Source organism: Schistocerca piceifrons, chromosome 4, assembly GCF_021461385.2.
Source record: "Schistocerca piceifrons isolate TAMUIC-IGC-003096 chromosome 4, iqSchPice1.1, whole genome shotgun sequence".
Taxonomy (NCBI): domain Eukaryota; kingdom Metazoa; phylum Arthropoda; class Insecta; order Orthoptera; family Acrididae; genus Schistocerca; species Schistocerca piceifrons.
The window spans coordinates 607,474,408-607,501,022 of record NC_060141.1 but is presented as its reverse complement, the minus strand read 5'-3'; the positions used below and the strand labels follow the sequence as shown (position 1 = coordinate 607,501,022).

General features: G+C 42.5%; 1 protein-coding gene across 1 annotated transcript in view; it reads right to left on the bottom strand.

Annotated features, from left to right (window-relative positions):
- Positions 1-245: 245 nt before the first annotated feature.
- The window catches only part of LOC124795236 (alpha-tocopherol transfer protein-like), a 147,253-nt gene continuing 120,883 nt past the window's right edge, over positions 246-26,615 (bottom strand). The window contains exon 7 of the mRNA XM_047259163.1: positions 246-749. Coding sequence (XP_047115119.1) covers positions 598-749 — 152 coding nt within the window. The 3' untranslated portion in view covers positions 246-597. The remainder of the gene's footprint in view (positions 750-26,615) is intronic.

Below are 26,615 nucleotides of genomic sequence, written 5' to 3'. Positions count from 1 at the left end.
ATAGTGTACTTCAGTGTTGAGTTTCAGCTTAACAGTTTTCACTGAGTAAACAAATAGTTACTTTTGGCCTTTAGGTAGATTAGTTTTCCATATTTAAAATTCAGTATTTCAGTAAGTTTTGTTTCACTAGACTGTCGATATGCGCAACACAATACCAACCAATAGCCGGTATTGCTCAGCAGTTGAACACGGTATCTAAATTACACTTTACCCTAGAAAGAAGCGTTTCTAGAAGAAAAGGTAGGAAAATCAGTATTTTCATTTATGGATAAATGTTTATAGAAGGCTTACATGCACTGCATTACCATAGTTGTCTTTTCAAAAGCTCTCGATTGCCGTCTAAAAAGCCGTCGTTCTTGTCTCAGTACCTCGATCGATAAAACAACATGCCTCTCTCGCCTGCTACTTGACGAAACATCGTTTCGATATCTTGAACAGTTCACAAAATATACGGGATGCAACACTTGGCAGAATAATTGTGTACGGCTGGCTGGTAGGTGCATAGGCACTGCCGGCGGCCGTGACCCCGTTGTAGTCCGGCGCTCAGCGGCTGACGCAGCGCCGCCTGGCCTCGAGGCGGTGGACGGACCCGTTAGGTTAGTCGATGGCGAGCTTCCGGAAGGATCCCTCGACGCCGTAGAGGTCGCTCATGTTCCTGCTGCCCGGTGGCCGGCGGCTCTCGTCGGTGACGTAATTGTCCTGCTCCAGGAAGAACGCTCGGTATGACGACACTTTCTTCCAGGCGGCATCTGCGGCAGGAGAACATTTCCCACTCAGAGATATAGAACACATCATCAGCACATAGAACTCATTCATTTACATCTACAGGGTGGCGTACGGAATGTGTTACCATTTTGTTTTTGAATATAAACTTTGTTGACAATACAATCTGAAAGGAACATATACTACAATGAAGAGCCGTCCATGGAGATTTGTTCTAACTCAGCACATGCTCAATATGGCAACCATCTCGTTTCCTAACTTCCTTCAAACTGAAGTTAGTGATTACCCTACCGCTCATGTCTTCCGTAATTTCATTTCCAGCTTCAAGAATAAGTCTTCTGAGCTCCTTAAATAACGTGGACGTTTCGGGAATTTTTTTTCCTTTAGGTGCCACCAAAGAAAAGAGTCACATGGATTGAGGTCTGGACTATTGGGGGGCCAATTTTGTCGGTCATTGAAGCGACCTGGGAACCTGAGTGAAATGACCCGCATGTCGATATGCTCGTGTAAAAACTCGAACACAGTGTTTGCAGTATGTGGCCTTGCTCCATCTTGCATGAACCAATGCGTGTTGAAGGGCAAGGCAGTAGCAAGAAGCTGTGGAATGAAGCTGTTGCGAAGCATGCTCAAATAACGCTCGCTGTTCACAGTGTCTTCAAAGAAAATGGGTTCAGTAAGTCCGTGACTTGAAATTGCTGCCCACGCTGTAATCCTCGGAGCATAATGTTGTCGTTCATCAAGCACTTGTGGATTTTCAGTGGCCTAAAAGCGTACATTTTGTTTGTTAACCACACCGTCTAAGTGAAAATGCGCCTCGCCTGAAAACCAAACGTTCTTGAAAGTTTCTTCCCTATCCTCCGCCCACTGGGCAAACAGTAGTCTCTGCTGCTTGTGTTCTTCAATGAGCTTCTGTGCACAGGCCATTTTGTATGGGTACATATGGAGGTCACTATTAAGAATGCGTTGAACGGAGCGTCTGGATATTCCCAGTTGCACTGCGGCCTTTCAACACGATTTCCCGGGACTTCTCTGTGCAGCAACTCGTACCACTTCAATATTCTCCGGCGAACAAACAGGCTTGGGCCGAGGTCGCTTCACTTCCAATACTGTTCCTTCCTGTACAAATTTATCGTACAACCTGTGGATGGTCTTCTTGCAAGGGACCCATCGTGTGTTAAACGGTTGTCGAAAACGCCTCTGAGTCACAACAAGGCTTTTCGTTTCATGAGAAAGTAACACAACTGCCGATCGTTGCTGTGTCATCAGTCTTCCATTGTCAGCCATTGCTGCTTACTAGTCGGCAGTATCGTGAATTACACGTCATTTCGTAACTCATTTGTTTTTCGAAGCTCTGCTGGTACTTTTGTAGAGATCCCAGCGGGATATCTAATGTGCGTCGTGAATTGTGAAAGAAACAATTGGTAACACATTCCGTGCGCTACCCTGTATATCTACGTTCATATGGATACTCTGAGAATAAAACTTAGTGCCTGGCAGAGAGTTCATCGAACCACTTGCACAGTTCTCTATCATTCCAATCTCGTATAGTGCGCGGAGAAAACAAACACCTAAATATTTCCGTGCTAGCTCTGATTACTCTTATTTTATTACGGTGATCGTTTCTCCTTATGTAGGTCGGAGTCAACAAGATAATTTCGCAATCGGAGGAGAAAGTTGCGATTGTAATATTCTGAGAAGATTCCGCCGCAGCGAAACACGCCTGTGATTTAATAGTGTCCACCCCAAATTCTGTACCATTTCAGTGACACGCTCTCCCCATTTCACGACAGTACAAAGGTGCTGCCCTTCTTTGAACTTTTTCTACTCCGTTAATCCTGTCTTGTAAGGATCCCACACCACGCAACAATATTCTAAAAGAGGACGGACAAGCGTAGTGTAGGCAATCTCTTTAGTAGATCTGTTACATTTTCTAAGTGTCCTGCCAATAAAAGGCAGTCTTTGGTTATTTCTCCTCATAACATATTCTGTGCGTTCCTTCCAATTTAAATTGTTCGTAACTATAATTCCTAGATTTAATTGAATTTACAGCCTTCAGATTTGACTGATTTACCGTGTAACCGAAATTTAAAGGATTCCTTCCAGCATTCATGTGGATGACCTAACACTTTTCGCTATTTAGGGTCGATTGCCAATTTTCGCACCATACAGATATCTTTTCTAAATCATTTTGCAATGTGTTTTGATCATTTGACGACTTTATTAGACGACAGACGACAGTGTCATCTGCAAAAAACCTGAGACAACTGCTCAGTGTCTCTCCCAAACAGTTTATATTCGAGAAGGAACAGCAAGTACTTTAAGTACCCTAAGAAAAAAATCTCATCCTATCTTTCATATCCCCCCTCCCCCTCTACAAAAATCCTTTACCAGCGTATTTCTTTTCCCCACCTTCTCACACACACTGATCACCTTCGTTTATGCACTACTTCTTGTAAACTCTACTCCAACAACCCCACTGTTTTCCCCCTAATTACCAAGCCTACTGTGTTGCCGTTTACATGACACAACACACCCTCTCCACCCTTCCCACATCATCCTCCTTTTTTGTTGCTCTGCAGTTCACTGTGAACCTTGGACTCTTCAACAATTTTCCGCCACGTGTCTCCGTCCGTTGCTAGAGCTTGTAAGGCGTCCTCAGACGGGCCGATGACAGGCAAAATTGATTGTCAGGCGTCGATAGCATCAAGTGAAGTGTGTGTCGAGGTTGAGTTTGCAGCCCACTGAATCCGGACGAAGCCGTGATATTTCTGGCAAGTGTTTTGTAAGGTTTACAGTGCGTCGTACAAATTCGCTCTCGCGTCAACCGCCACATACCGATTTGCAGTGAGGATTGTGTGTTCTTATAGCGTGTCCTGTTACAGTTCACTATTCTTCTGATAGGTGGGTTTTTAGGAATGACATTCAACTCAAGACTGCACCTTTTCCACCATATTCCTCTTTCGCAAATTGGCCCGATGACTCTTTGAAGGTTATTCTTCGAATGCATCCAGCATTTCACCGTCTTTTGCTGTTGGGGGTCGAAGTTTCGCAGGCATATGTGAGCAATGCGCTTATAAGTGTTTTATAGGTAAGTAATTGCAACAGAGTCCCACTCTCTGGCCACTAAATTTGCTCTGAAACCTATCCGTCCTAGAGATTTAACCCACTTTTCTATCCCTTTCCGGTTACAGCATCGATGATTTCAGATGTAAATAGAAATGTTAAAAAAGGTAGGAAGATTTTTCTGTTTAGTAAAAGTGACAAAAAGCAGATTTCAGAGTACTTGACAGCTCAACACAAAAGTTTTATCTCAAGTACAGATAGTGTTGAGGATCAGTGGACTAAGTTCAAAAATAAAATGCAGTAAGCATTAGAAGAGTATGTGCCAAACAAGATCGTAAGAGATGGAAAAGAGCCATCGTGGTACAACAACCGAGTTAGAAAATTGCTACGGAAGCAAAGGGAAATACACAGAAAACATAAACATAGTCAAAACCTTGCAGATAAACAAAAATTACACGAAGCAAAACGTAGTGTGAGGAGATCAATGCGAGAGGCGTTCAATGAATTCGAAAGTAAAGTTCTGTCTACTGACTTGGCAGAAAATCCTAAGAAATTCTGGTCTTATGTCAAAGCGTTAGGTGGATTAAAACAAAATGTCAAGACGCTCTGTGACCAAAATCGTACTGAAACTGAGGATGACAGACTAAAGGCCGAAATACTCAGTGTCTTTTTCCAAAGCTGTTTCACAGGGGAAGACTGCACTGTAGTTCCTTCTCTAGATTGTCGCAAAGATGACAAAATCGTAAATATCGTTATAGACGACAGAGGGATTGAAAAACAATGAAAATCGCTCAAAAGAGGAAAGGCCCCTGGACCTGATGGGACACCAGTTCGATTTTACACAGAGTACGAGAAAGAACTTGCCCCCCTTCTTGCATCGGTGTACTGTAGGCCTCTAGAAGAGCATGGCGATCCAAAAGATTGGAAAAGGGCACAGCTCATCCCCGTTTTTAAAAAAGGGACGTCGAACAGATGGGCAGAACTATAGACCTCTATCTCAAACGTCGATCACTTGTAGAATTTTGGAACACGTATTATGTTCGAGTATAATGACTTTTCTGGAGACTAGAAATCTACTCTGTAGGAATGAGTATGGGTTTCGAAAAAGACGATCGTGTGAAGCCCAGCTCGCGCTATTCGTCCACGAGACTCAGAGGGCCATAGACACGGGTTCCCAGGTAGATGCAGTGTATCTTGACTTCCGCAAGGCGTTCGATACAGTTCCCCACAGTCGTTTAATGAAAAAATAAGAGTATATGGACTATCAGACCAATTGTGTGATTGGATTGAAGAGTTCCTACATAACAGAACGCAGCATGTCATTCTCAATGGAGAGAAGTCTTCCGAAGTAAGAGTAATTTCAGGTGTGCCGCAGGGGAGTGTCGTAGGACCGTTGCTATTCACAATATACATAAATGATCTTGTGGATGACATCGGAAGTTCACTGAGGCTTTTTGCGAATGATGCTGTGGTATATCGAGAGGTTGTAACGATGGAAAATTGTACTGAAATGCAGGAGGATCTGCAGCGAATTGACACATGGTGCAGGGAATGGCAATTGAATCTCAATGTAGACAAGTGTAATGTGTTGCGAATACATAGAAAGAAAGATCCCTTATCATTTAGCTACAATACAGCAGGTCAGCAACTGGAAGCAGTTAATTCCATAAATTATGTGGGACTACGCATTAGGAGTGATTTAAAATGGAATGATCATATAAAGTTGATCGTCGGTAAAGCAGATGCCAGACTGAGGTTCATTGGAAGAATCCTAAGGAAATGCAGTCCGAAAATAAAGGAAGTAGGTTGCAGGGTTACAGTAAACTTGTTCTCCCACTGCTTGAATACTGCTCACCGGTGTGGGATCCGTACCAGATAGGGTTGATAGAAGATATAGAGAAGATCCAACGGAGAGCAGCGCGCTTCGTTACAGGATCATTTAGAAATCGCGAAATCGTTACGAAGATGATAGATAAACTCCAGTGGAAGACTCTGAAAGACAGACGCTCAGTAGCTCGGTATGAGCTTTTGTTGAAGTTTCGAGAACATACCTTCACCGAGGAGTCAAGCAGTATATTGCTCCCTCCTACGTATATTTCGCGAAGAAACCATGGGGATAAAATCAGAGAGATTAAAGCCCATACAGAGGAATACCGACACTCTATATTTCCACGAACAATACGAGACTGTAATAGGGAGAACCGATAGAGGTACTCAAGGTACCCTCCGCCACACACCTTCAGGTTGCTTGCGGAGTATGGATGTAGATGCAGATGTAGACTTCAGCAATCTTCTTCCTCCCTCCTCATGCCTCCATTTTCTTTCCTCGTCTTGACTGTGGCCGGCCGCCACCCCCCCCCCCCCTCCCCCACCCACCCCTCGCCATTGCACCCTAGCTACCTGTATTCTTAATCCCACGGTTTCCTGCTAACTATTCTCCGTTATTACACCTACCACCACAACCCAATACCTTAACCATTGCTAACCACCAATTCTATGTCCCTGGCCTCACTAGTCCTCCTAAATGCCGGTCCTTCCCAACAAGTGCTAGGGAACTATAGTAGAATACCATCCTTAACTTTCTCGCAGCTCTTTGTTTTTCAATATATGTTTTTTTTTAAGTATCACCAATGAAGAACGTCCTTTTATATATTTTAAAACCCCTGTGTACAGTTCATCTTTTCAAAATTTTTCTACCATCTTTGTTCGTTTTAAATTCTTTTGGCTGAAGGGCTGTTCCACTATCAACCTTCCTTCGCTGCTCTCGGGCCACGGAATGAAATAATAAAGAAGAAAACACCCACACCCAAATCCGTTTGCAACCCTCATTACGATCCTGTGTAAGATTCAAAGACGTTGGTTATTCGCGCAATCTCCTTTCATGGACCTCATGTTCTCCGCACCCTATTATTTTGTGACCTTCCATGCCACTGTATAACTGTTTTCTGACTTGGACTGCCTGGCTGTGTGCCTTTTATACCTGTGTAGCTGTGCATGGAACATTTCACGGGCCTCAAGAATTTTGGACTGCGGAAGCCAGTCAGCTGCTGGTTACGAAATTTTAGGTTTTGAGGTAACATGGTCGCATGGAAAGTCACTCTGGGTCCGGGTTTCGTGAGGTGCGGATACACTGGTACCAATTTTCTGACGGATGATCCACGTCTCTGGTTTCAACACGCTGTGTAATACACTTGAGTGAGGTTGTTACATGCTTTTGGATTTAGTCTGTGCATTTCAAGGTGGTATCACTTTCGTTTCTTGCAGATTGTATTCTTGCCGATTCGTGTTGGTACAGAATAAATCTCGAGCCGCGAATTTATCCAGACTGTTACGGACACGAACATTCCTTTGTGATTATTTCGGAAACATGAGTCTACCTAGGTGGTTATGTCCAGTTGCGTTAACACTTTTCATAAACATGACTGACCTTCTGCATCTTTTGGAAGATTTCAGAAGCTTTCTAGAACACTTTGCGTTTGTCTTTTCAACTGCATTACAAAATTTACTTTGTCTGAACTTACAACCACATGGCTTCATGTATCCGTACCAGTGCTCTGTTACGTCGTGATAGATGATCCCTTTTAACTGTTTCACCAAAAAATGCACTTTCTCTACCTCTTCTATTGCCCTTCGTAGAGTTTAGAGGTATAAGGTAAATCTAAGTGTTGCAGTCATCTGGCACATGCAAGTCTGAGCAATGTCGTCATCTGATCGGTCTCTTCAACAAAGTTGGTCATTGTTTGTTAAGCATTTGAAAATTCTTGCCCTAATTGTTGTTTTCCAGAAGATACAGATGGCAAGCACGTTGCCTTCCAAGGGTTTCGCTTACAATATGAAGCTCATTTAACAGCATTAACCCTGGCAAAAACTTACCTAACTTTTTCTCTCAGGAAATTTTAAATGAAATCCTCATTGTAGTTCCGAAAGCACTTAGAATTTCCGCTCAGATTCTGTTATAATTCATGAAAATTAGTTTTAAATTAGGATTAAAATTGTTTCAAAATTTTGATTGAACATTTAGTAACAATTTTGAAGCCGACGGTAAGCTTTCAAACATATTGATTTCCCACCCTCATGCGTACTGATCATCTTGGGCTTTCTTACACATCCGGCGAACTTCAGAGCAACCACTATCGTTTGATCCTTGATACAATCCTCTTAGTCTAACGAGCCAACCCATCTCGCTAACGTTACACCCACACACGGCCCACATCACATCCCAGGGAAACTTTAAACGCCTTGTCCTGCGTGACAGTGACATCCTCCCAGAGCACTGCCAGTTCGTTTATCCATACCAAAACACATTTCTTCTTCTCCATGCCAGGACTCATCCTCATCCCCCTCCCCTTTTTCCTCGCTCCCACTGCTTCGTTTGGGTTTCCCCTCTCCAACTCTTCCATTGTACAGTCTACGCAATGTTTTATACTTCCTACGGCCCACTGATTATTTTAAAGAGAATAATATTTTACTTTCCAGCCGCCTGACTTAATAATCTGAAGACGTTTACATATTTTATGTTTAATTTTTCTCAAGAAACTCTGTTTGCACAATATGTAATCACTCTCGGCTGAAGAGCAGCAATACAACAGGCAGCACTCTCAGACTGACAGGCAAATGAAGGAAATATCAGTAGAAAAATGAAATCCTTATGCAAAAGAAATAAAAATAATGAACTGTCACAGCCTCATAGCAAGATCTCTGATGGAAACAGTGCAGTGACTGTAACTAACTTTTTACCAACTGGACTTCCCAAAGTTCGAGCAACGAAGACGTCACACAAAAATCGAATACGTTGAAGAGTCCGATGAAGCAGTTTTCATGAAAACCTACACGACTATGACAAAGGAAGGAATGCGACGACGAGTCATAAACGGACGTGGGACAGATGAGAAAAGATGATGTACATAGTTTGAAATGGACGGAAGTTGGTCCACCCCGACTGGAGGATGTGTTATCTGAAGCAATGTTTTGTAATATGATATTTAAAGAGAGATATTAAGCGGAAACATTATAATATAGTATGAATGAGGAAATATCACATTTAAAGGTAATGTGCTTTGTTACATTTGTAATTACTTAGCGTGCTAATCGTTATGATAGTGCTTACAGTGTAGATTTTCTGTAAGGTTTTTGTAATTAAGTTATATTGTTCTGTCTTTCACAGCAGGGATATATGCTAAAGATGCATTTTTCGAACTAGTTCATGAAAGGGAAGTGTGGAGGGTTCTATTGCTGCCATAACTTAATGAAGCTGAATTAAAAGTTTGTGACGATTCAATTATTTCTTTGTCGGTGAGAGTAGTAGGCGATTTTTGATTTGCATTCATGGTATTATTTGACTGCACACAAGCACATTGCCCATCGCAAGTTGTGTGCTGAATAACATTTTTGAGTACTGATGAAATCCCGTCTCGCATTGCACGTCTCGAGTACATGAGTGAAAGTTAATTTTGACAGTCAAATCCATATGTTTCTAAAAAAAAGAAACAAGGTTGCAGAGCGGACAAGTGATCCATTGCGTACGGGTAAGCCATAAATTTCATTATTATTGGAGTACATATTCAGAGTCAGGAACAGTGATTGTTTGAGTCCATTTACGAGAATAATGTCACTGTGAGTTTAGAGGTATAATGCGACCGAAATATTTTACGAAAGTGCTACACTCTGATTTCAGACAGATTTATCAGATAAGGTCAGATGCGTTTTATTCAGTGATCATTTGTCGTGAAATTACCATAATTGTTCTTGTACAGCAATTGTTTTTTAAACTAGCAAAGATTCTTAACATTCAGACCCAACATTTAACACACAGTCATTTTGTCACAGAGTCAGACAGCCTAAGTAAATTTTATTGTGAACAGATTTTTCTCACCTGGTCTTAATGTTTGATCGAGCGGTTGTTCTGGATTTCACATTGGGTAACATCTACTTCCCATACTTCCATCTCAAATAAGCTTAAGATTTTTCAGTCAACATTTCTCAATTACTCAGCTATGAATATTTTACGGTCAGATTTCACAACTATACGATTATTAAGCCATTTTAAAGGTTACTTTGTAACTAAGGATGAGGTTATTGAAATTCGACATTTGGAAACCAGCATTGTATATTAACGAAATTTATAGTGATTAAATAAGGCGGTTACGTTGCAGTTTGACGCGGGGGCGAGATTAAATAAGCGCGTGCGGCAGTGCCCTCGTGCCCTGCAGTTTTTAATCGATCTTAGAGGTTGGGGCTGGTGCAGTTGGTGTTTTCCGAATTTTAGACTCATAACTGGTAGGAGCTTGTAGTATTTCAACTGCTTTGTTTCCAACATGTTTTATAAACTTTTACGTTTCTTTACAAGTTTAAAGTCAGTTCAAAGAGACTTTTACTCGTATTTTAGAGATTTAGCTCACAATTTGTAAAACCTTGATACTTTAATAAATTATGTTCGTACGCCTTTAAGTTGAGTTGAGAACTTGGGAATACACGTTCTGCAAATACACACTCTTAAATTCTGAGATATTATGTAACTGATTTAAATAACACTTCATTTTCATACATTTCTTTGCAAGGAGACCATTTGCTAATGTGTTGACAAGAGAGAGTCCTCAAGTGTAAGGCGAGCTACAGCAGGACAATCGAGAGCAAGTGCACGACATAGATTACTGGGATACATTTGGTTCGAACGCACGAAGAGGGTTCTAGATGGTCTGATGGTCGACATGGGTTGGTGTACTGAGCCGCTGTTGTAGTTGAGTAAGTTTAAGTACGCTTCTGTTGTCCATTCGCAGATTTCTAGCTACAAATGCTTGCCTGTTTTCGGGTTCAAATTGCAAGGCTTGCTGTGGTATTTCCAGAATTTTCAAAATATTAGCAAACACTTATCTGTAAGGGAAAGTCAAAAGAAAACTAAACACTCATCAACACGGGATCATCGAATGGTTCCATTCAAAGGTAATGATCACATCCTTTAAGACATTTATACCACTGGGGGAAGAGGAGGTCACTTTCTGTTTAATAAAATGCAGTCTGAAGCTGTCTTGACCCGTCCACTCTTCCACTTCCTCGCCCGACTGAAATCGAAGCCCCCGCATGTCTTTCTTCAGGTCGGAAAAGATGTGAATATCACGCGGTGAAAGATGCAGCCTGTGTGGAGGATGTTAAACGTTTCCCAACCGAATCACTCAAGTGTAGCTTTTGACCAACTGGCAACAGGATGGTTGCGTCCGACGGCATTCCAACAGCCCGAGCGCAAACGGCAAAGCCAACAGTGGGAACATGAAACATGTCCCCCCACCAAACAAATCCAAAGCTGTTCACTAAAGTTCTGGTCAGGTCATGATGACCTCCTCCGACTGCAAGGACCCCTCTGCTCGTCGAGTTCCTCGATCGTGAAACCACAAACAATGTGCAGAAATAAGTCGAGTCGCCCAGAAATGCTGTCGGATGGACTCCTCCTGTTGAATAATAACGTCCGCCCCCACATTGTCAATCGTACGAAGACCATACCTCAGAAATTGAGTCGGGATGTACTTCAACATCTTCCGCACAACCTGGATCTTTTATAGTGCGATTTTCAGGTCTTTGGCGAGCAGAAGAAAGACATGCGTAGACGTCGGTTTCAGCCGAACGACGAACTGTAAAGTGTGCAAGAGGGGGGACGGTTGTGGGGCCGTCAGTGACCGGATGCGTTCTATGAAGCAAGAAGCGATCGTCTCATCTCCCAGGGCGATAAATTTCTTCGCACGTATGTTGCTTACTTTTAAATGGAACCATTCCCTGGTCCCGTTGTGTTGGGTATCCTGTTTTCATTTGAATGCCTCTCGTATGGTGAGACGACGGTTGCGGTGCTTCATTCATTTCTTATGCATGTGGTATTCTTTTTAATTGAAAATTCCACAGATAGTGACTTCTTATATGTGATGGTATAAGTATTTCCTTAATCAAAAACTGAGGTTTATTATTGATTCCCTGCAACTCCCTTAAAATTGTAATATCTTCTCTGTTTAATGTGTACTCTGTAATTTGCATCAGGCTATCTTGCATAGTGTTGTAACCTTTCAACAAAGATAACTGTTTTTCTTAACCATTATTAACATCAAGCTATACGTTTCTTAAAGTTGCAGTTCACAATAGGTTTCATCTATTTCATTGCATGCTTTTACAGCCCAGTTTGAGTTGCAGAGAAAGCAGACAGTTCGTCACTTCACATATAACGCAGATGCTTTGTGTATTTCAATTACTGGTTTCTAAATAGAAAAGCTAGAGAAACTGACTAGGTCCAGCATCTACACTGCACGTAACAATTTGACTACAAGATGGATTACATACACGGTATTAATTCCAGGCCATGAACTTATCACATCGGGTTCGCCCGCGGTGGCCGAGCGGTTCTAGGAGCTTCAGTCCGGAACAGCGCGACTGCTACAGTCGCGGGTTCGAATCCTGCCCCGGGCATGCATGTGTTTGATGTCCTTAGGTTAGTTAGGTTTAAGTAATTCTAAGTTCTAGGGGACTGATGACCCCAGATGTTAAGTCCCATAGTGCTCAGAGCCATTTGAACCACAACGGTTTCGGCCACATATCTAACAAGGGAACCTCCCCATCGCACCCCCCTCAGATTTAGTTATAAGTTGGCACAGTGGATAGGCCTTGAAAAACTGAACTCAGATCAATCGAGAAAATAGGAAGAAGTTGTGTGGAACTATGAAAAAATTAGTAAAATATACATACTGAGTAGTCCATGGCAAGATAGGCAACTTCAACGACAGTTTGAGCTCAGGAATGCCGTGGTCCCGTGGTTAGCGTGAGCAGCTGCGGAGCGATAGGTCATTGGTTCAAGTCTTCCCTCGAGTGAAAAATTAAATTTTTTATTTTCAGACAATTATTATCTGACCAACTCTTATGTTTTCATCACTTTTTGGGAGTGATTATCACATACACAAGAAAATCTAAATCAGGCAAGGTAGAAGAATTTTTTTACCCATTCGCCAAGTGTGCAAGCTAGGTGCGTCGACAACGTATTCCTGTCATGTGATGCACATGCCGTCACCAGTGTCGTATAGAATATATCAGACGTGTTTTCCTGTGGAGGAATCGGTTGACCTATGACCTTGCGATCAAATGTTTTCGGTTCCCATTGGAGAAGCACGTCCTTTCGTCTACTAATCGCACGGTTTTGCGGTGCGGTCGCAAAACACAGACACTAAACTTATTACAGTGAACAGAGACGTCAGTGAACGAACGGACAGATCATAACTTCACGAAAATAAAAAAATTAAGATTTTCGCTCGAGGGAAGACTTGAACCAAGGACCCCTCGTTGCGCAGCTGCTCACTCTAACCACGGGACCACTGCGCTCCTACGCTCAGACGGTCCTCGATGTTGCCTATGTTGCGCATGGACTACTCAGTTTGTATATTTTGCTTATTTTTTCATAGTTCCACACAACTTCTTCCTGTTTTCTCGATTGATCTGTGTTCAGTTTTTCAAGGCCTATCCACTGTGCCAAATTATAACTAAATCTGAGGGGGGTGCGATGGGGAGGTTCCCTTGTAAGTAAAGTGTCAATTTATGTCCGTTATTACGCTGCACTAAGTAAGCTATTCTTGTTCCTATCTGATTCTATTGCTTAAGAAGATGTAGCCAGGTACATTATCATATCAATTCATAGGTTCAAACTTGGTCTAGGTGAGAGCATTTTATTCAGTGCATGTTTCAGGACACGTACTTACAATTAATCGTAATTCACTGAAGTGCTGGACACTCACATCTGGCGACCACCTGCCAGTATCTATTCTTTAAAAGATTTTGACAGGTAACTGACTGTAATTGTAGTAATTTATTATTTATCCTGTCCAGTGGAATATTACATCTCAATATACTGCTAGTAAATGTTCTGATGGACACAGTGTACAGCTAACTGCAGTCTGTATTTCTTTCCGTTCGCAGAACATTTTAATACACATTTATATATTCACTGAAGAGCCAAAGAAACTGATACATCTTCCTAATATCGTCTAGGACACTCTTGGGCCCGCAGAAGAGCCGCAACACGACGTGGCATGGACTCGACTAATGTCTGAAGTGGTGCTGGAGGGAACTGACACCATTAATCCTGCAGGGCTGTCCATAAATCTGTAAGAGTACGAGGGGGTGGAGATCTCTTCTAAACAGCACGTTACAAGGCATCCCAGACATTCTGAATAATGTTCATGTCTCGGGAGTCTGGTGGCCAGCGGAAGTGTTTAAGCTCAGAAAAGTGTTCCTGGAGCCACTCTGTAGCAATTCTGGCCGTGTGGGGTTTCGCATTGTTCTGCTGGAATTACCGAAGTCCGTTGGAATGAACAATGGACATAAGTGGATGCAGGTGATAAGACAAGTTGCTTATGTACGTGTCACCTGTCAAAGTCGTGTCTACACGTATCAGGGGTTTCGTATCACTCAAACTGCACATGCGCCACACCATTACAGAGTCTCCACCAGCTTGAAAAGTCCCCTGCTGACATGCGGGGTCCGTGGATTCATGAGGTTGTCTCCGTACACTTGCGCGTCCATCCGCTCGATATAGTTTGAAACGAGACATGTTTCCAGTCATCAACAGTCCAGTGTCGGCGTTGACTGCCTCAGGCGAGGAGTAAAGCTTTGTGTCGTGTAGTCATAAAGGGTACACGACTGGGCCTTAAGCTCCGAAAGCGTATACCAGTGACGTTTCGTTGAATGGTTCGCATATTTATGATGGCACACCATTGAAATTTGCAGCAATCTACGGAAAGGTTGAACATCCGTCTCATTGAACGATTATCTTCAGTCATCGTCGGTCCCATTCTTGCAGGATCTTTTTCCGGCCGCAGCGATGTCGGAGATCTGATATTTTACCGGATTGCTGGTATTCCCAGTACATTCGTGACATGGTCGTATGGGAAAATGCACACTTCATTGCTACCTTGGAGATGCTATGTCCCATCGCTCGTGTGCCGACCGTCACATCACGTTCAAACTCACTTTAACCTCACTTAAACTTGATAACCTGCCATTATAACAGCAGTAACCTATGTGACAAATGCGCCACATACGTGTTGTTTTATATAGGCGTTGCCAACCGCAGCGCCGTATTCTGCCTGTTTCATATCTCTGTATTTGAATGCTCATGCCTATGCTGGATTTTTTTTATTAGAGTACTCTATCGAGGTATTTCAGGATCAGTGATTATTTCTTTGACCATCATGTTATCTGATCGAAATGCATCTGCAGATTGTATAGTGCAACATAATCTGTGTATTCTATTGGGGTTTTGCTGGCTGCAAGCGCAATTACTTTCTCTGGTAAGCTGCCACCTAATTTAGGATTTCTGATGCATTTCTTCCTGGACTGTCCCGCGATCAGATATAACGTAAACAAAATAACAGAGGATGCGCACCTCTGCAAAAGAGGTCGATGAGCGGTAAAACAAGTTAACTATTTACTCTTTAGGTAGCATCTAGTGTTCGTGTGGCAGAAGTACTACGCAAAGCTTTAGAAAATAACATCCAAAACAAGAATCGAAGAACAACTTAGTAATTTTCTGACCCACAGGTTGATTCTATTAGTACTGCACATGAACACTAGTCATATGTACAGTAGGCCTCGTCTGAAAAATATACCAGTTTCTTAAGTGAACCAGAGTCATAAATATTCTATTTTAGAAATAATTTTACGTAAGGTATATAGAGTCTCATTCTTACGGTTAGCAGTTATAAACAACTATTATTTGTTTTACTTCGTGCTACAGCTTTGTGTTTCCCTTTTCAGAGTTTAGAAATCGGATCCTTAGTTTGCTGTTTTGTACGTAATAATTTTAGCTGACCAAGTTTGAAATCTTAATAAAAAATCGAATTAAGGTTATAAAGCTCTTTAGTTCTTGCAGTCAACATTGTTGAAGACAATTAACATTTTATATGTTTTTCTTTTTCGTGGAAACTATTTTGTCTAGGTATGGTAAAATATTCCGTGAGACTGCTAACCTCAAAGAATTAGTCAAATTTTTGTCGCCAAGTAATGAACGGTTCTTAGTTTTAGCAACCTTTAAAAGAGAGAAAAAGCGCTCACAAATATACGTGAAACCAAACATGGAGAGACCTTTGGCCGCGTGCTTCTCTCGTGGAAGACAGCTGTAAAAGTCATCCAAAATTTTACACATAAGAAAGCGGTCCTTCAGGTGGATATCGCACTGCAGGTCAATTAGCTGTAGTTGAAGCACTTGTGAGACGTCCTCTGTCCGAAGGGAAAACGGGCTAACAAATATACCTAAGGCCGGTTGAAGCTCACTTATCTCCAAAAATCTGTTCTGAAACTGTTCTTGTAATTCGCAAATGATTTGAACATAATCTTAGAAATCCATATCTTGTTTAACGCTGTCTAGTGCAGGAGAGTGTCCACAATTCTTCTCCCGCAACTGCTTTTCCCACAAAGTAAGTTTATTTGAAATGCTAAATCGTCTGCACTAAATTAGCAACAGAGTGATTTTCGCCTTATAGTGAAATGTTCAAAGTATTTAAATGCCAGTAAGGTCACTCATAAAAGCCAACTTCACCACCCACTTAGGACCACAAAGTAATTCTTCAAGACGCCGTATTGGAATATTTGTGTTTTAATCAATTGAAAACGTAGATCAAACTACAACATATGTGCTCCCATCCATAAAAACACAAATAAACAGAAACCAAGAATGACTCTTAATGACACATTGCTGCCCGAGAGAACGTTTGTGACGGCTTTTCAGAACGTGGCAACAAAAAAAAAAAAAAAACGCACCTGAAACTTTTCCTTATGTCTGTGCGACGCGATTTCATGCAACCCAAATTAAAAATTAACCGAAAAGAAATGTTCCTTCTTGCTGATAATCTCATATTCTATAACTGGCACATTGCTAAGGGACATATGAGGTTATAAAATATAGTTTTATTTATAATCTTTATAAATAATAAAGACTCTTTCGATGGGAAACACTTGCTGGTTGAAATTTTCTTTCAGTTCTTCAAGCTTTGACTGGCGTTCCTCTTGCGACAAATTTTCGAACTGATCTTTGTGACAGGTATTACAGTGCCGTTCAGTCGCATACTTTCTTAAATACAGGAGGTTCCGATGACATAATAAATGTTGGGTTGGCAGAAGAGCGAACACCGCGTTACTAGAGAAGGCCAAAATGCACGCGTTTTAGCTCACGCAGGCTGGCGTGAGGAGGGAAGAACTATACTGACGTGAGGTCTGGAACACGACAAGGAATTAGAGTTCAGAAAGCGGACGTAGCTAGTTTGATACTTAACTTTAATACATTAATGATGAACGTCGCTCTTGACGGTACATTATTCACAATATTATCAGTTCAGAATACATTCTTGAAGAATATGGCGCCTTGCTCGGTCGTAGCAAATGACGTAGCTGAAGGCTATGCTAAACTGTCGCCTCGGCAAATGAGAGCGTATGTAGATAGTGAACCATCGCTAGCAAAGTCGGCTGTACAACTGGGGCGAATGCTAGGAAGTCTCTCTAGACTAGACCTGCCGTGTAGCGGCGCTCGGTCTGCAGTCACTGATAGTGGCGACACGCCAGTCCGACGTATACTAACGGACCGCGGCCGATTTAGAGGCTACCACCTAGCAAGTGTGGTGTCTGGCGGTGACACCACACTAAACATTTAGCGTGATTTTCGACAGCAGTACAGAGGAAATTAATTTTTCACTCGGGTTTAAATAGTGCGGACGCGCCGCTCGTCTTTCTTTTTGTCTGCTGCTGTTGACCACCCATCTCGATTACTGTAGCCTTACGTCTGATGACTAACGGCTTTGTGTCGCATTTGTCCGCTGCTGGCGCGGCGGTCTGTCTTCCGTACGAAGTGCGCTTACAGCGGCATGGCGGGCGGTCCGACAGCCAGCTAAAAGACACGGCTCGGACACTGCGACAACACACGAATTCGCCCGGAGCGCTGGACGCGGGCGATCGCGGGCGCTAGCGCCCCAGCGTCACAGTTTGGACGAGCCTGTGTTACATGCAAACAAGGATCTGAAAACATGTAGTGATTTCAGTTGGAAGTGCGATATGCCTTATTATCAGACTTCCGAAAGATGTTTGGGTTATAAATTTCTGAGCAACACGGTGTGAATTTGGGGTACTTTTGCAATAAATTTGAACTATGCAATATGTAAGTTGGTTATTGGAGATTTTCCTACAGTTACTATTACTGATGCTTGAATTTCATTTTTGAGTAGATCAGCATTAACGATAGTTAATACACTCCTGGAAATGGAAAAAAGAACACATTGACACCGGTGTGTCAGACCCACCATACTTGCTCCGGACACTGCGAGAGGGCTGTACAAGCAATGATCACACGCACGGCACAGCGGACACACCAGGAACCGCGGTGTTGGCCGTTGAATGGCGCTAGCTGCGCAGCATTTGTGCACCGCCGCCGTCAGTGTCAGCCAGTTTGCCGTGGCATACGGAGCTCCATCGCAGTCTTTAACACTGGTAGCATGCCGCGACAGCGTGGACGTGAACCGTATGTGCAGTTGACGGACTTTGAGCAAGGGCGTATAGTGGGCATGCGGGAGGCCGGGTGGACGTACCGCCGAATTGCTCAACACGTGGGGCGTGAGGTCTCCACAGTACATCGATGTTGTCGCCAGTGGTCGGCGAAAGGTGCACGTGCCCGTCGACCTGGGACCGGACCGCAGCGACGCACGGATGCACGCCAAGACCGTAGGATCCTACGCAGTGCCGTAGGGGACCGCACCGCCACTTCCCAGCAAATTAGGGACACTGTTGCTCCTGGGGTATCGGCGAGGACCATTCGCAACCGTCTCCATGAAGCTGGGCTACGGTCCCGCACACCGTTAGGCCGTCTTCCGCTCACGCCCCAACATTGTGCAGCCCGCCTCCAGTGGTGTCGCGACAGGCGTGAATGGAGGGACGAATGGAGACGTGTCGTCTTCAGCGATGAGAGTCGCTTCTGCCTTGGTGCCAATGATGGTCGTATGCGTGTTTGGCGCCGTGCAGGTGAGCGCCACAATCAGGACTGCATACGACCGAGGCACGCAGGGCCAACACCCGGCATCATGGTGTGGGGAGCGATCTCCTACACTGGCCGTACACCACTGGTGATCGTCGAGGGGACACTGAATAGTGCACGGTACATCCAAACCGTCATCGAACCCATCGTTCTACCATTCCTAGACCGGCAAGGGAACTTGCTGTTCCAACAGGACAATGCACGTCCGCATGTATCCCGTGCCACCCAACGTGCTCTAGAAGGTGTAAGTCAACTACCCTGGCCAGCAAGATCTCCGGATCTGTCCCCCATTGACCATGTTTGGGACTGGATGAAGCGTCGTCTCACGCGGTCTGCATGTCCAGCACGAACGCTGGTCCAACTGAGGCGCCAGGTGGAAATGGCAGGGCAAGCCGTTCCACAGGACTACATCCAGCATCTCTACGATCGTCTCCATGGGAGAACTGCAGCCTGCATTGCTGCGAAAGGTGGATATACACTGTACTAGTGCATGCTCTGTTGCCTGTGTCTATGTGCCTGTGGTTCTGTTAGTGTGATAATGTGATGTATCTGACCCCAGGAATGTGTCAATAAAGTTTCCCCTTCCTGGGACAATGAATTCACGGTGTTCTTATTTCAATTTCCAGGAGTATATAATTTGAAAGCGTTCTCCTGTAAGAATTTTAGCTCAGTCTCTTCACAGCTTCTGATGTGATCGAAACGTGTCTAATTTACTTACACTCTTTTCGAGTGTTTGTACGTTGGCATGTTGATTTCATGAAACCAGATTTTCAGATATCAATATTGCAGTGGTGTTGTGAGTATTCTAAATATTTTCTTGCTTCTTTTTGTTTTCAGCTAAGACTAAAAAATTTTCATGTATTTTTGCTATAAAGAATGGTTTAGTTGTACTAAATGGCCAGATGTGAGTTGGGGGTTCTGCGATTCTCGTTGGAGTTCTTCTTTTGTTTGTAAGACTTTAAACACCTGTATAAGTTCAGTAGGAGAATAATACTTTGCAGCAGTGAATAAAGGAGGAGAAATGATGATTCTATACGGGTGATTCATTCTGGGTGATGTTACTGATTTGAGATAGTTTCTGGTTATGTAGAATGAATGCCATAGTGGCCGTCACGAAAATGTGCACCTCAATGTCATCTCACTGTTTTACGCAGAATTGTCATTGATGATTGCAGATGTTAGTAAAAGTTTCGAAAAAATATTAGACATCTCTGCTTTTAGTCTAGACTATAATAGAGTACTTTCCAAAGGAAAATTATTGCCACGTGCTTCGGAAAAACTAAGAACTGATGTTACAAGAAATGCTGAAGGAAAGTAATTTATTGCTACGGCCTGCTGATAAAACAGAACCATTTGTAGGGAAGCAGCCTACTCACGCCATACAGAATTCATATGCTTTCCATTGTGCGCCAGACTACTCCGCTGTCACTAGCTATGACGTCACAAATGTTGCGCAAATGAACCATGGACCTTGCCGTTGGTGGGGAGGCTTGCGTGCCTCAGCGATACAGATGGCCGTACCGTAGGTGCAACCACAACGGAGGGGTATCTGTTGAGAGGCCAGACAAACACGTGGTTCCTGAAGAGGGGCAGCAGCCTTTTCAGTAGTTGCAAGGGCAACAGTCTGGATGATTGACTGATCTGGCCTTGTAACATGAACCAAAACGGCCTTGCTGTGCTGGTACTGCGAACGGCTGAAGGCAAGGGGAAACTACAGCCGTAATTTTTCCCGAGGACATGCAGCTTTACTGTATGATTAAATGATGATGGCGTCCTCTTGGGTAAAATATTCCGGAGGTAAAATAGTCCCCCATTCGGATCTCCGGGCGGGGACTACTCAAGAGGACGTCGTTATCAGGAGAAATAAAACTGGCATTCTACGGATCGGAGCCTGGAATGTCAGATCCCTTAATCGGGCAGGTAGGTTAGAAAATTTACAAAGGGAAACGGATAGGTTAAAGTTAGATATAGTGGGAATTAGTGAAGTTCGGTGGCAGGAGGAACAAGACTTTTGGTCAGGTGATTACAGGGTTATAAATACAAAATCAAATAGGGGTAATGCAGGAGTAGGTTTAATAATGAATAAAAAAATAGGAGTGCGGATTAGCTACTACAAACAGCATAGTGAACGCATTATTGTGGCCAAGATAGACACAAAGCCCATGCCTACTACAGTAGTACAAGTTTATATGCCAACTAGCTCTGCAGATGATGAAGAAATTGATGAAATGTATGACGAGATAAATGAAATTATTCAGGTAGTGAAGGGAAACGAAAATTTAATAGTCATGGGTGACTGGAATTCGTCAGTAGGAAAAGGGAGAGAAGGTAACATAGTAGGTGAATATGGATTGGGGGGAAGAAATGAAAGAGGAAGCCGCCTTGTAGAATTTTGCACAGAGCATAACTTAATCATAGCTAACACTTGGTTCAAGAATCATAAAAGAAGGTTGTATACCTGGAAGAATCCTGGAGATACTAAAAGGTATCAGATAGATTATATAATGGTAAGACAGAGATTTAGGAACCAGGTTTTAAATTGTAAGACATTTCCAGGGGCAGATGTGGATTCTGACCACAATCTATTGGTTATGAACTGCAGATTGAAACTGAAGAAACTGCAAAAAGGTGGGAATTTAAGGAGATGGGACCTGGATAAACTGAAAGAACCAGAGGTTGTACAGAGTTTCAGGGAGAGCATAAGGGAACAATTAACAGGAATGGGGGAAATAAATACAGTAGAAGAAGAATAGGTAGCTTTGAGAGATGAAGTAGTGAAGGCAGCAGAGGATCAAGTAAGTAAGAAGACGAGGGCTAATAGAAATTCTTGGGTGACAGAAGGAATATTGAATTTAATTGATGAAAGGAGAAAATATAAAAATGCAGTAAATGAAGCAGGCAAAAAGGAATACAAACGTCTCAAAAATGAGATCGAAAGGAAGTGCAAAATGGCTAAGCAGGGATGGCTAGAGGACAAATGTAAGGATGTAGAGGCTTGTCTCACTAGGGGTAAGATAGATACCGCCTACAGGAAAATTAAAGAGACCTTTGGAGAGAAGAGAACCACTTGTATGAATATCAAGAGCTCAGATGGCAACTCAGTGCTAAGCAAAGAAGGGAAGGCAGAAAGGTGGAAGGAGTATATAGAGGGTTTATACAAGAGCGACGTACTTGAGAACAATATTATGGAAATGGAAGAGGATGTAGATGAAGATGAAATGGGAGATAAGATACTGGGTGAAGAGTTTGACAGAGCACTGAAAGACCTGAGTCCAAACAAGGCCCCGGGAGTAGACAACATTCCATTAGAACTACTGATGGCCTTGGGAGAGCCAGTCATGACAAAACTCTACCATCTGGTGAGCAAGATGTACGAGACAAGCGAAATACCCACAGACTTCAAGAAGAATATAATAATTCCAATCCCAAAGAAAGAAGGTGTTGGCAGATGTGAAAATTACCGAACTATCAGTTTAATAAGCCACAGATGCAAAATACTAACGCGAATTCTTTACAGACGAATGGAAACACTGGTAGAAGCGGACCTCGGGGAAGATCAGTTTGGATTCCGTAGAAATGTTGGAACACGTGAGGCAATACTAACCTTACGACTTATCTTAGAAGAAAGATTAAGAAAAGGCAAACCTACGTTTCTAGCATTTGTAGACTTAGAGAAAGCTTTTGACAACGTTAACTGGAATACTCTCTTTCAAATTCTGAAGGTGGCAGGGGTAAAATACAGGGAGCGAAAGGCTATTTACAATTTTTACAGAAACCAGATGAAAATTATAAGAGTCGAGGGGCATGAAAGGGAAGCAGTGGTTGGGAAAGGAGTGAGACAGGGTTGTAGCCTCTCCCCGATGTTATTCAATCTGTATATTGAGCAAGCAGTGAAGGAAACAAAAGAAAAATTCGGAGTAGGTATTAAAATTCATGGAGAGGAAGTAAAAACTTTGAGGTCCGCCGATGACATTGTAATTCTGTCAGAGACAGCAAAAGACTTGGAAGAGCAGTTGAACGGAATGGACAGTGTCTTGAAAGGAGGATATAAGATGAACATCAACAAAAGCAAAACGAGGATAATGGAATGTAGTCAAATTAAATCGGGTGATGCTGAGGGGATTAGATTAGGAAATGAGACACTTTAAGTAGTAAAGGAGTTTTGCTATTTAAGGAATAAAATAACTGATGATGGTCGAAGTAGAGAGGATATAAAATGTAGACTGGCAATGGCAAGGAAATCGTTTCTGAAGAAGAGAAATTTGTTAACATCGAGTATAGATTTAAGTGTGAGGAAGTCGTTTCTGAAAGTATTTGTATGGAGTGTAGCCATGTATGGAAGTGAAACATGGACGATAACCAGTTTGGACAAGAAGAGAATGGAAGCTTTCGAAATGTGGTGCTACAGAAGAATGCTGAAGATAAGGTGGGTAGATCACGTAACTAATGAGGAAGTGTTGCATAGGATTGGGGAGAAGAGAAGTTTGTGGCACAACTTGACTAGAAGAAGGGATCGGTTGGTAGGACATGTTTTGAGGCATCGAGGGATCACAAATTTAGCATTGGAGGGCAGCGTGGAGGGTAAAAATCGTAGAGGGAGACCAAGAGATCAATACACTAAGCAGATTCAGAAGGATGTAGGTTGCATTAGGTACTGGGAGATGAAGCTTGCACAGGATATAGTAGCATGGAGAGCTGCATCAAACCAGTCTCAGGACTGAAGACCACAACAACAACAACCTTAAAAATAATGTAAATAATCTGAAAGTTGATCGCATGTCAGGAATGATGCTAAAATGATAATAAAGTTTCAGTTTACTAACTTTAACAGTTTTCGAAATTTGGTCGGTTTACGTAAAAATCATCGGCGTAACGGGAAGGAGCTAGAAACTTCATAAATTATATTGAAATTCATTGTAATTTAATGGAAACAGCATGCTTTATCTCACAAAGTAATATTTTGGTGGAAATACATGATATTCTGTTTCTGTGCCCTAAAAGTTCGGAAGCAAGATAGATTAAGTAAGTGATTAGATAAAGCTAGCATGTTTAGATTTAGGTAGAATGGAGATACGCTATAATAACAAAGACGTGAGAAGCTTCAAAAAAGTAGCTATAAAACTATAGCTGTAGCGTCTCCCCAAAGGGCAAGTTCAAAGCTCATCTACTGTGCGCGGGTGCAGTACAACTAAAATAATTCTCTCGCCAAAAGTATTTAACCTAGCCACATTAGAATTTTATTTTAGATGCTTACCTGTTGCTGAGTGCACAATTAAATCGAGAGCTTCACTGGCCTTCAGCGAATAAAGCAATTAATTATTTAGTAAATTGAAGTCGTGTTTTGCTACCCCAGCGGCTAGTCAGTAAGGCAAATGTGGTCGGCTGCGCCTTCGGCGGTCCGCACCGCGACTGTATAAATAAGAGGGTGCCCGCTAGAGTAAGGCCCCAGTTCTCTTCTAGGTTCGTATCTGAGCTTACTCCGTGTCGGAAGGCTTGTCGCGTTCGTGCAGTTGCAAGGAACAGCCTTGGATGCCGTATTATGTAACTCGATATGGACGTAACAATGAGTTCGCATTGGGGTAAAGAGTTAATAACGGAACGAATCCAGTGATTTATTCTCAGTTTACGTATGTCCTATTTTCACGTGTCGCCGCAGGACAGGCTTTCTACCATTCCTAGCGTGGCATTTGATGAGTATTAACATCAAATTTTGGCGAGCATTCACTTTGAATTAAATCGATAACGATTATGGAACAGTTTTGTTATCTAAGGATAATATGATCCGCGCAATAGACTCTGGTTAGCTCTGATAGTACAATACCTGATATGGGTGATCATTTGTCTGGAATTTTACGCTTTATCGTTTTCAGAATATAGTGAAAATTGTTATAGTAAACTGCATTTTCTATGAATCCCAAACATCATCCTAAATCCTCAGAGTAATGAACTTCAATAATCAATAACTTTTATTCTCCATCTGAGTGGGCACAGTGAACTTTATTTACAGGTATCACGTTTTTGTTAATCACTTTCTGGTTGCCAACATTGTAGTTACAGAACCTGTGCTGAGAACGGCAACAAATAAAAAAGCTTTTCCACCCGCCGCCTCACACACTAACGCGTAGACTGAGAATATTAACGAGTATTTTGGAAGTTTTTAGAATCTAGTGACACATATTTTAGCGCGAAAGCATAAAAATATTTTCTGATAAAAGTGAAATAACATAATGGTGTGAAACGTTTCCCCATGTGTAACGAAAAATGTCCTCGCCGACGAATTTGCTTTCTGTTGGACCTCGTAGAAACTTTCATCAAGAAAGTTGTTCATAAAACTCTAAAATTAATTTTGGTAACAAATGAGTCAACATTATTGTAACGTGTCACCTATGAACGTGTTTCATTTACGAGAGAACTCTGTGGGCGGCAGCGTGCGAATACCTGTATGCCGCCGCCAGGATTTTAGTTCCGACGGCTCGCCTTAATACGACCGAGAATATTCCGCACCTCCCGAAGATTTTTGTTTGCAGCTCCTACGGACCTTCCGTCACCGTAGCCACTACTCGGATACCGATATAGGGTAAACAAAAATAAGTGTAGGTACTTTCAGGCCACTACTTGCGTTCAAGTCGAGCTAAATACATTTCTGCGTTTGTTTAGTGGATCCCAAGTCTTATCAAAGTATAACACAAGACTACTGTCCTCAGCACGCAATAATTGCAAAGTTCACAAAACTTCGTTCTTGCTGCTGCTGCAGTGTTTCTGCATTCCATTAAAAATTTTCGAGCACCATTTAACTTCCTGTATTTAAAAAAAAAAATCAGAAAGGAGACAAAGAATAGGCTTCCAAGTTAGAGGCCGCCGAGATCTCTCTGTTTTTATAAACGTCGGATAATCTCGTCTTTTGTAGTAAGTACAACTAAATTTTTCTTACAATCGTCATATTCCGTATATTTTCGTTTTCATTTATATACCTTTTTGGAGAAGCAAACCACGTGTTTACAGCTACAGATTCTCTAGGGTTCACTGCACTATTAGTATGGGGTACAGTCGTTTCCGAAATGGCACAAGCCTCTGTTTTTCACGAAAATGCGCTAAATTTATTTCTGTCCTGGTTTCTTCGCTGTTAGCCAGATCAGTAAAAAACTTCGTACACTCAATTACACAATTTTAGGTTGTTTTCAAAAGTCTTTCTGCCATTTACACACACCGACTAGAGCAGGACTACACATAGGCCTTTACTCCGCATTTCGCTCTCTACCAAGCACTCCTCAATGCACCGTTCCACGAAAGATTGGAACCACATGTGGTGGTGACCTACTGCACTGTTAACATTGTGGCAACAACGCTATGAAGCGGCGAATAACAGCGGTCAGACGGTGTGGGCAGCAGGAAGCGGTAGCTGGTGTGCAGTGCAATAGCATGTGGTAGTGGAGAACTTTACTAAAGTTCTAAATGCAAAATGTTCTGTATTTTTCTGAATGTATGAAGTATTACTGTAGATTAAATGTATCTAACCAAGCGGTATCTAGGCTTAAGAGTTTCGTTGTTTATTGGTTGGAGTTGTGTCTGTGCAGTTGAGTTGCGGCCGCTCCGGGCGAGCCAGGTGCAGCAGCAACAGCAAAGGATCGGATGTGAAGAAATCCCGGTAAGGGGATTTTGGACGACTCGTGGATCGCTTAGTAGGGTTGGGTATGTTCGCAGCAGTGGCGGGCTCTGAGATAAACTGGAAGATAACTAAGTTATAGCTCTTTGAGGTTCGACGATAACTTACATCCTGTATTAACGAAAATCTGGA